Raw genomic sequence first — 11220 nt, 5'->3', positions numbered from 1 at the left:
GTTAGCTATGTTAGAAAGTTGGTTAGGTTAGCTAATATCTTGGGCAGTTAGTCAGAAGTAATTTTAGGTTAGCCGGTATGATGGACAGTTAATTGTAGCAAGTTAGCTACAATGTCAGGAAGTTAGTCGGAAGTAATGTTAAGTTAGCTATTGTGTTAGTCGGTGAGTTAGCAGCTGGTTAGCTAATATCTGTTAGAAGCTTAGCTAAGCTAATACCTTATGTCATTTGGTTAGTAGTTATGTTAGACTGTTGCTACGAGTAGCAAGATAGCTAGTTAGAAAGTTTGTAGCTAGTCTCTTAGACAATTGGTTTAGTAGCCTAGGAAATAAGCTAGTATTTAGACAGTTGGTTAATTAGTTTGCTTATATATTTGCCAGTTAGTGCCAAGTTAGTTACTATGTTCAGCAGTGAGTAGAAGGTAAACTTGTTTTGTTTAGTCCGTTGGATTGCCAAGTTCAATATTAGCCAGTAAAGTCAATTAGTTAGTTAACTCGTTATCACTGGCAAGTAAGTTAGTCGGGCAATTGAGGGTCATTTTATTAAATCAGTGTGTTTCAATCAGCTAGATTTTGACACAAATGTACAGGCTAGGTCGTATAAACTCAGAACATTTACATTGACTGAACTGAGAACATCTGAATTTGAGTTAAGACCAACAAAGCCAAGTTTTTTGTTGTTGTTATTGCCTGTGTGTGTGTGGGTGTTGCTAGGAGCCGCGGCTGCATTAAGTTGAACCTCAGTGACTGTCAGTAATAGCTCCTTAATAACATGCAAAACTCTCTGTTTGTGTGATGGCATTCAGCGCGGCAGCATTGAAGTCTGCTGTCATTTCTTTTGTCCAATCGGCTTGAAGCTAATTTGCATGAAATTACCAAAAGAAAAAAAGCCTTCTTGAGAGGCCCGGGGCCCCCTTTTCGAAAAAAAAAGACACACACACACACACACACACACACACACACACACACACACACACACACACACACTCTTTGTCTGCTTCATTAGTCCATCAGTCTCTCTCTCTCCATAGGCATCTCAACAACAATAGGATCGTTTCCACGGGAACGAACTGCTTCCACGGACTCCACAGTTTGGAGACGCTGTGAGTTTCTCTGTGTGTGTGTGTGTGTGTGTGTGTGTGTGTGTGTGTGTGTGTGTGTGTGTGTGTGTGTGTGTGTGTGTGTGTGTGTGTGTGTGTGTGTGTGTGTGTGTGTGTGTGTGTGTGTGTTGGGGAGGAGTTGGTGGAGTCAGGGTTGATTTGGGGTCAGGATGAAGGGGTTAGGAGATGACGGAAGTTTAATTTATACATTCGTAGACGACACTTCAAAGGATTTATTCCAAATACGCTCAAAATGTGCTTTTTTTTGTCATTAAACATTTTCGGCAACCTTCCTTTTACTACCACCTTGATGAATGTGAGATAATGCCAGTAATACAAAACAAACGTTGTAAAACATCGCCCGCCTCCGCCCCCCACTCTCCTTCCCGGCTGCTGAAACCCTCATTCACGCATTTATCACCTCATGACTGGACTACTGCAGCAGCATCCTGTTTGGCTCATCATCCAACATTCTAAATAAACTACATTACATCCAGAACTGCGCTGCCCGCCTCCTCACCCACACCCGCTCCAGAGACCACATCACCCCCGTCCTTCAAAAACCTGCACTGGCTCCCTGTCCGTCAACGAATACACTTCAAAATCCTTCTGCTAACACACAAAGTTCTTAATAACCAGGCCCCCCCCTACCTCACCCACCTGATCCACCACTACACCCCCTCCCGCAGCCTTCGTTCATCAGAAGCGAACCTCCTCTCTATCCCCTCACAAACCAAGCTCCAAACTTGGGGGGACAGAGCCTTCTCCATCGCTGCCCCCACCCTCTGGGGGGACAGAGCCTTCTCCATCGCTGCCCCCACCCTCTGGGGAGATAGAGCCTTCTCCATCACTGCCCCCACCCTCTGGGGGGACAGAGCCTTCTCCATCACTGCCCCCACCCTCTGGGGGGACAGAGCCTTCTCCATCGCTGCCCCCACCCTCTGGGGGGACAGAGCCTTCTCCATCGCTGCCCCCACCCTCTGGGGGGACAGAGCCTTCTCCATCGCTACCCTCACCCTCTGGGGGGACAGAGCCTTCTCCATCGCTGCCCCCACCCTCTGGGGGGACAGAGCCTTCTCCATCGCTGCCCCCACCCTCTGGGGGGACAGAGCCTTCTCCATCACTGCCCCCCACCCTCTGGGGGGACAGAGCCTTCTCCATCACTGCCCCCCACCCTCTGGGGGGACAGAGCCTTCTCCATCACTGCCCCCACCCTCTGGGGGGACAGAGCCTTCTCCATCGCTGCCCCCCACCCTCTGGGGGGACAGAGCCTTCTCCATCGCTGCCCCCACCCTCTGGGGGGACAGAGCCTTCTCCATCACTGCCCCCACCCTCTGGGGGGACAGAGCCTTCTCCATCGCTGCCCCCACCCTCTGGGGGGACAGAGCCTTCTCCATCGCTGCCCCCCCCTCCCTCTGGAACTCCCTTCCACAACACATCAGAGACTGCACCGACCCCCCCCCCCCCCCCCCCCCACTTTCAGAACGCTGACCAAAACACAGCTCTTCAGACTGGCTTTTCATTTGTGAATTATGCTGCTGTTTTAATATTTATTTATTATTTATTTCTATTCTTTATTCTATTTTATCGTGTTTTATCAAACCACTGTAAAGCGTCTTTGAGCACCTGGAAAAGCGCTTTGAAATCAAATGTATTATTATATACAGCACTTTAAGGGCTCTATTATGAGCATTTTCAAGTGTTTTGAAGATAAGAGAATCGGTTTCAATAATCTGAAAGCCAAAAAGTTAACGTGAATAAATATAGAAAATAGTTATACGAGGTGTTTGTTTCTTAAAAAGTGAAATATAACATTAATATTAAATATCATAAATTGCTTGTGATGTGATTAGAGGTGATTTTTGTTTATATTCATAATATCCAAGATACAAGATCTCCTTTTGAGAGTAGGGACATTTCCAATATGCAGAATTTACCATAAGCTAGGGGTTTTCTGAAGGCGTTGGTGGTCTAAAGATACGTTTTTTTAATCAAATATATTCAATTTCATTATAAATTAATTTTGCACCATTATTTTTACGCTATCTGTTATAGAAATAAATTCAGTTTTACATTCATTGTAGGTGCTTTGGGTCGAGTTCTGCCTCTAGCTGTTAGCAAGAGATGTATTTCTGGATATTAGATTCAGAGTCGAGGCAGATTAACCTGTGTGTGGTTATGTTGGGGTGTGTGTGTGTGTGTGTGTGTGTGTGTGTGTGTGTGTGTGTGTGTGTGTGTGTGTGTGTGTGTGTGTGTGTGTGTGTGTGTGTGTGTGTGTGTGGTTATGTTGGGGTGTGTGTGTGTGTGTGTATAATCTGAGGAATGTGTGTGTGTATATAGAAATGTTTCTGTTTTCTCAGTCAACCATAGAAGCAGGTTTAAACACACAAACACACACTGCCTTCATTTGGAAATACTTCTCTCTGTGTGTGTGTGTGTGTGTGTGTGTGTGTGTGTGTGTGTGTGTGTGTGTGTGTGTGTGTGTGTGTGTGTGTGTGTGTGTGTGTGGCCCTGGCTGTATGCTAATCATAATTACTATTCATGCGCGCACACACACACACACACACACACACACACACACACACACACACACACACACACACACACACACACACCTGTAGGATAAGCAATAATAAACCACACCGGAGACTCATGTTCATCTGAAATTACAAACACAAACAGAGAAAGGAAAAGAAAACGGAAATTAAAACAGAAATAAATGAATTCAACGAGTGTCATTCAGCCTTAAAGGAAAACACACCGAAGTTTTAAAGTCTATTTAATCGGTGGTGGACCTTCAGCCTCACCTAACCTCGTCCCTTTTTGTTGCCTGGATTTTCTGGTTCCAGTAAGTGACGAAAATGGTGGTGAGCAGAAAAACCCAAAAACCAGCTTTCAAAACATGAGAAACATCTGAGGCTGAAACCATAAAAATAGCTTGTCTGTGGTTAGCGTTAGCCTCCGAGGCCCACCAGCACTGAGTGGGAACACCTGTCAATCAAGACCAAAGAATTCCTTAGATGGCATTAAAGGAAGAAACGCATCGGGAAGAACGCTTATTTTGGTTTTATTGTATCGACCACCGAGCTAATAAAAGCTTATCCCATATATCCGAAATCATGAGATGACATTTCAAATGTTATATTTCCTTATAGGGCTGGTATTCCCAATCTAAAGCTTTCACTCCTACTATTCCCAGATGTAGGATTCCCAGTATAGATGTGACAATTTCCAGTGAAGAGTCTTAAACTAAAAGGTTCCCAGTTTAGAGTTGGTTTCTAACAGCCCGGACACACCGAGCCGATTTCGGCCGTCGATAGATGTCTGGCCGTCGATGAGCGTCCTGTCGCCCGACTCAGATTGGTGTGTCCCGCACCCTCGTGTCTTTTCGGCCGTGCCGACACCTTCCGCCACCGATTCGGGAGGCTGTCGGCAAAAGAAATCACTCTGATTGGCTGTTCAGCTTAGCGAATCAGTTCATGAGAAGCGAAACGGAAGTGAAGAAGGCACACAGACGGCTATTATTTTTCATTTTCCAGCACCGCACGAAACATGTTTTCGATTATAAGTCGTTCTGTGAAACAGTCTGTGATGGACGAGAGTGAAAATGGTCTGCACGCTATTTGTTGTTTGTTTATATCACGCAGTCTTCCGGTTGCCTCTTTTGATTGACGAATACACACTACCGCCACCTGCTGGTAAGGAGAGTTATTGCCACTCACGCATGCACAGTTCGTACGTGCTACTTGGCCGTCGGCTGAAGTCTTTGCGGTGTGTTCCAGTGCGACACATGGCCGAGACGCAGGAGAGGTGAGGCGACGCAACAGTCGGGTCCGTCAGGGCGTGTTCTTTGGTGTCAGTTTGGTGTGTCCGGGCCTTAAGTCAAGAGCTTAAACAGTACTGGTTTGAAACTGGTTTTCCCAGTCTAGAGCTCAAATATTCACAGGTTAGATTCGGTTTTCCCAGTTTTGAGTAAATCTTCCCATTTTAGTGGTGGTTTTCTTAGATCTACAACGAAAAGATTTCACGTTTAAAGTTGGTTTTCCTTAAATGTTCTCACACTGGAGTTGGTTTTCAAGTCTCACGGCCCGTCCACACAGCGGCGTGCGTTGAAGCTTCCAACGCTTCTGCCCATTCACTTTGAATGGGGTGACGTCACTTTTAGCCGAACTGCATTTTGGGAAGCGACGTGGAGCGTTGCTGGCGTTGCTCGCTTCAAAAGTTGAGCAATGTTCAACTTTTGGCGCCTCGGCAGAAGCGTCAGCCAATGAAATCCCGTTTATGCAAATCTGCCAGTACAAGCGCTAACCAATCAAACCGCGTGTATGCTGGGAGAGACTACGCAGGTCATTTCCTCATATTCCAAAAAATGGAGGGAAAATTCATTGTAGCGGTAGAGAATCACCCGGTGCTGTATGATCAGTCTCTGTTCATCTACCGGGATACAAACCGGAGGAGCGAGGCATGGAGGGAGGAGGCAGAGACAGTGGGTGAAATCTGGTAGGTTTTCGCCTGTTTGGGGATTTTATATCCAGTTTACTTCGTTTTAATATTGCTATTGCTCTGTATGTCGGGGGCGGGAGATTCCTGTGATTGGTTGTTGGTCGCGTTGCTCGCAAAAATTCCCCAAGCTTCAGATACGCCCACCGCCAAGCGTCAACGCACGCTGCTGTGTGGACGGGCCGTAAAGCTGAAACGTTCCCAGTTTAGAGTTGTTTTTTGCAATCATGAGCTTAACATTCCTGGTTAAATCTGTTTTTCCCAGTGTAGAGCTAAAATATTCCCATTTTATTGAAGGTTTTCCTAGATCAAGAGTTACATTTATCCCAGTTTAGAGTTGGGTTATTAGTCAAGAGCTCAAACATTCCTGGTTAAATCTGTTTTTTCCAGTGTAGAGATAAATTGTTGCCAGTTTGGATTCGGTGTTCCCAGTTTTGAGTAAAACTTCCCATTTTATTGAAGGTTTTCCCAGATCTAGAGCTAACATTTTCCGAGTTTAAAGTTGGTTTTCCTAGTTGAGAGCTGAGACGTTCCCAGTTTAGAGTTGGTTTTTCCAGAGCTAAAAGTGTTCCTAATCTAGAGTTTGGCCTCCCAGTCTAAAACTAAAATGTTTCTAGTTTCTATAGTTAGTTTTCCTAGCCTAGAGCCACAACATTCCCAGTTTAGAGTTTCTCTTCCCAGTCTAGAGCTTTCCATCACCTGACGTTGTCTGTGAGAGAGCTTTCCAGGAATCTTACTGCTCTTGATGTTCCTCCTCCCACTAATTTAACATGTTGAATCTAATCAGCACGCACAATTTCCAGCGTGACATTACCATAATTAAGATCAAGATCTCCAACGAACCATTTCAACTGACTAAATCAAAAACCTATTATCCAATCAGGAGCCTGCAAATGTCATCAATAAGAGTTTGGCAGAAAGCAGCCATTGTTGTTACAAATCATCCTCCGGACACACACATGTACTCACACACTGAAGCAATTTCAATTTAATGGTATTTTCACAATGTGGCAGCTTCATTCCACACAGTGTATAAGTGTGTGTGTGTGTGTGTGTGTGTGTGTGTGTGTGTGTGTGTGTGTGTGTGTGTGTGTGTGTGTGTGTGTGTGTGTGTGTGTGTGTGTGTGTGTGTGTGTGTGTGTGTGTGTGTGTGATAGCCACCTGCATCCCAGAGATGGATGAGGACCTAATTGAGGCCATGTGTCGGCTCCAGGAATGCTCTAGTCTCACTGGTGATGAAAGGAAAGAGCCATGCAGTGAAATGTTTCCTTAATAAACTTAAAAGACGGAAAAAAGATTGAGCTAAACATCAAGCATGAAACACAAACATTTACACGGAAAACTTTTCCAGCGGGATGCTGATATTCCCACAGCGTTAGAGAGATGGGCTTTCCATTATAGAGCTACCCTTGAGCTGACATTCCCAACATACAGTAAAGCTGCATTACCAGTCTGGAGACGACCATTCCCAGTTTAAAGTTGGTGTTCCCGGTCTAGAGCAGACCATTCCCAGTTTGGGGCTGGTTTTCTCAGTATAAATCATCAAAGTTCCCAGTTGAAGTTGTTTTTCTCAGTCAAGAACTGACCATTCCCATTTTGTAGTTGGGTTTCCCAGTTTAGGTGTTACATTCTTCCAGATTTGTGCTGGTTTTTCATAGTGTAAATCTTAACATTCCCAGTTTGAAGTTGGTTTTCCCAGTCTAGGTCTTACAGGTGTCCAGTTTGGTGCTGGTTTTCTGAGTCTAAATCTTTAACGTTCCCAGTTTAAAGTTGGTTTTCCCAATCTATAGCTGACCGTTCCCATTTTGTAGTTGGGTTTCCCAGTTAAGGTCTTAAACTTTTCCAGTTTGGTGCTGGTTTTCTCACTCTAATATTCAAATCTGACTCAAACTGACCTTACCTGGTCTACAATTCCCAGTATATAAATAAAAAAATCCCACTTTAGAGTAAGTAGCAGTCTTAAGCTAAAAAACACCAGTTAACAGTTGGTCTTTCCCAGTTCTGAGCTCACCATTCCCACTGCAGACCCGACATTTCAAATGTTAAAGTTGACACCCGTGTTTTGAAGCTTATACTTGTCAATTCCCAATTTAGACAAAAAAACATGTCTGACGTGCGGTGCTAATCCCAGTGTAGAACAGGTATTCCCAGTGCGTGCGTGTGTGTGTGATATACCGATTTCACTACGTCACATTCCCAACTTTCATTCCCAAGATGCATCCCGGTCATTTATAACTTCTCTCTGCTTCTTTTAGGGATCTGAACTACAACAGTCTGGTCGAGTTTCCAACGGCGATCCGTTCGCTCGGTCACCTGAAGGAGCTGTGAGTTATTACATGTGTTGAACACAAATAAAAACATGTTTGGACCAATAGTGCAAACTAGTATTCTTTCATTTATCATATACTCTTTTTTCCAGCCATTAAAGGCCCTGTCACACTGTCCCGAAATTGACACCCGATGGACACACGATAAAGGAAATGTTCAAATTCGGCTGTGATCGTAGCAACATCGGGCCATTCGTGAGGGCATCTAAGCCATCGTATGACCGCCGGTGGAGTTTCTCAGGCTCCGGCAGCAACTTCGTGATCGGCAACTTCGTAAGGCACTCGTGAGGGCATCTTGTCCAATCGTGTCATCTTCGTGTTATCATCGGTGCATTCGCCCTCACTCTGATCGGGGCGAATGCCCGATGGCACCGATGATAACACGATGCCCTCACGATGGCCTTACGAAGGGCAAAATTGACACACGAATTCAACACGAAAATGAACCTTCTCAAGGTCCTTCTGCAATTTTTTGGCATGCCAAAGATTTTGCCACCGCTCACGAAGTTGCTGCCGGAGCCTGAGAAACTCCACCGGCGGTCATACGATGGCTTAAGATGCCCTCACGAATGGCCCGATGTTGCTACGATCACAGCCGAATTTGAACATTTCCTTTATCGTGTGTCCATCGGTTGTTTTATTGCACAACAAAATCATGTAAATATATTATGTAAATAACCCAATTTGTGTTCTGTGAAACTAAAAAGGATATAATATATTATTTTGAAGGACAGTTGACAGGAAGTTGTTGTTGTTATGGAAACAACATTACGGAGAAAACGTAATATTTTCTACATATAACGACGGATAAAGTAAAGAACAAAGTCTGAAGATATCAGTACAGTATCATAGTACTGTAACACAATTGTTTGTGTTACTTTCATTGCAGTTGTATGTCTTAAATGTAATGTAAATGTTGCCTTCGGGTGTGGTTCGGGGCCATCTTCGTGCGAAATTCACAATTCCATATTCGTGTGTCCATCGGGTGTCAATTTCGGGACAGTGTAACAGGGCCTTAACTGGATGTTTAATGTAAAATATTCCCTAATAATTCACAGGATTTGATTATTTCAGGTTAAAACATTGACTTTTCATGTATAAAATTGAAGAGCAATATCACGGTTTTTCTAAATAAGGGTTTATAGAAAATAAATATATGAAAATAAGACCAATTGGATTAATACGCAACCATTTCCCAAATTGGGATCAATAAAGTACGTATCTATCTATGTATCTATCCATATATCTATCTATCTATCTATCTATCTATCTATATACAGTACACATTAAACATATTAACTCTGTCCCTTATCATAGAAAAAGAAAATACTCTTAATTGTAAGAAAAGTGTTTTTATTCTTAGGTTTTTGGGTTGTTGGACGCAATGTATTTTCAAAAGTTGTTTGCGAAGTTAAGTTCTAATAAGCATATAACCCCCATCACAAGACTCCATTATTATTTCTTCTTTACCTACAATGGAGAGATTAAAACGGATTTGTCTTGTGTTTCCTGTCCAGTGGTTTTCACAGTAACAACATCCAGTCGATCCCGGAGCAAGCCTTCATCGGGAACCCCTCTCTGATCACCATGTAGGTACCACACATCACATTTATTACGCTTCACAAACATCTCAGGGTCATACAAATGGTAATTACCAAAGATATGTACTCTAGCTATCTCTAGGGCATAAATGAACCAACATGTGGCCTTGATTTCTTGATTGTTATTGGTAAAAACGACCCATAGACTCACGGGTTAAACTAACTTTACTTGGCCAAAATATTTCCCTAATTATTCCACTTGACAGCAGAAAATACCTGTTGTTTTGGTTCATTATAAATGTTTTTAAATAATTGTTAAAGGCTAAAAAAAAGAGTCCAAATATTACACCAAAAGAAGGGAAGATATGGAGAAAGAAATCCAACATGGATGCATCATCACTTTGTTTTTCTATAGTTCTCTCTTGTACACAAATTAACCAAAACGTGGCCTCGATTAAATTGTGTTTCTCTAAATTTCATCCCCCTGGTTTTTATGGTATTGTGTTTTTACAGATTTTTCTATGACAACCCGATCCAGTCTGTCGGACGGTCTGCTTTTCAGGATCTGCCTGAGCTGCGAACACTGTGAGGAAACTTCAACGTCATAACAGCATTAAATATGGAAACAAATAAATGCACCAAATATTTCCAATAAATTACATTTGGTTCCGCCTTAAATTCAGACACTAATTTCTCCAACAATACAAACAAAAATGGACGAAAATTCACTTTATTTTTGTGTTTCTAAAACAAATAAACTCAAACTCTCTTTCTGTTTCTCAGCTCTCTGAACGGAGCCGCAGATCTCACCGAGTTCCCAGATCTGACGGGAACCAAGAGCCTGGAGAGCCTGTAAGACACACACACACACACACACAACCCCACACACACAGACACACACACACCCCACACACACACACAGACACACAACAACCCCCACACACACACACCACACACACACACACACACAAACACACAACACACACACACACCCCCACACACACAACACACAACACCACACACACACCCACCCCCACACACACCACACACACACACACCACCCACACACACACATACCACACACATACACACATACACACACACACCCACACACACACCCCCCACACACACACCCCACACACACACACACACACAACACACACCACACACCACACACACACACACACACCCACCCCACACACACCCCACACACACACACACACACACACACACACACACACACACATACACACCACAACACCCACACCCCTCACACACACACCACATACACACAACACACACACATACACCACATACACCACATACACACACACACACACACACATACACATACACACACACACACAGACACACACACACCCCACACACACACACAGACACACACACAGAACACACACACACACACACACCCCCCCCCGCACACACCACACACACACACACACACACAGGACACACACACACCACACACACCCCCCACACACACACACATACACCACCCCCACACACACACAGACACACACACCACCACACACACACACACACACACACACAACACACAACACACACACACACACACACCCCACACACACACACACACACACACACACACACACACAGGAATGCTTCATATCTGAGTGTGTTTGCTGTTGTAGCCGCAGAAATCAGACGTGTGTTATTGTTAATAATTTGCTGTAACTTTCTCTTGTCGTTTCCTCGTCATAATAAACACATCGC

General features: G+C 44.0%; 1 protein-coding gene across 1 annotated transcript in view; it reads left to right on the top strand.

Moving 5' to 3' along the window:
- Positions 1–1028: 1028 nt before the first annotated feature.
- Positions 1029–11220, top strand: part of LOC117553105 (leucine-rich repeat-containing G-protein coupled receptor 5A-like) — a gene marked incomplete at its 5' end in the record, with an annotated part of 19570 nt that continues 9378 nt past the window's right edge. The window contains 5 exon segments of the mRNA XM_034226890.1: positions 1029–1100; positions 7853–7921; positions 9442–9513; positions 9979–10050; positions 10249–10317. Coding sequence (XP_034082781.1) covers positions 1029–1100; positions 7853–7921; positions 9442–9513; positions 9979–10050; positions 10249–10317 — 354 coding nt within the window.

The sequence above is a fragment of the Gymnodraco acuticeps genome, unplaced genomic scaffold, assembly GCF_902827175.1.
Source record: "Gymnodraco acuticeps unplaced genomic scaffold, fGymAcu1.1, whole genome shotgun sequence".
Taxonomy (NCBI): domain Eukaryota; kingdom Metazoa; phylum Chordata; class Actinopteri; order Perciformes; family Bathydraconidae; genus Gymnodraco; species Gymnodraco acuticeps.
Note: the sequence above shows the minus strand (reverse complement) of the source record. Positions and strands in the feature narration are given on the sequence as shown.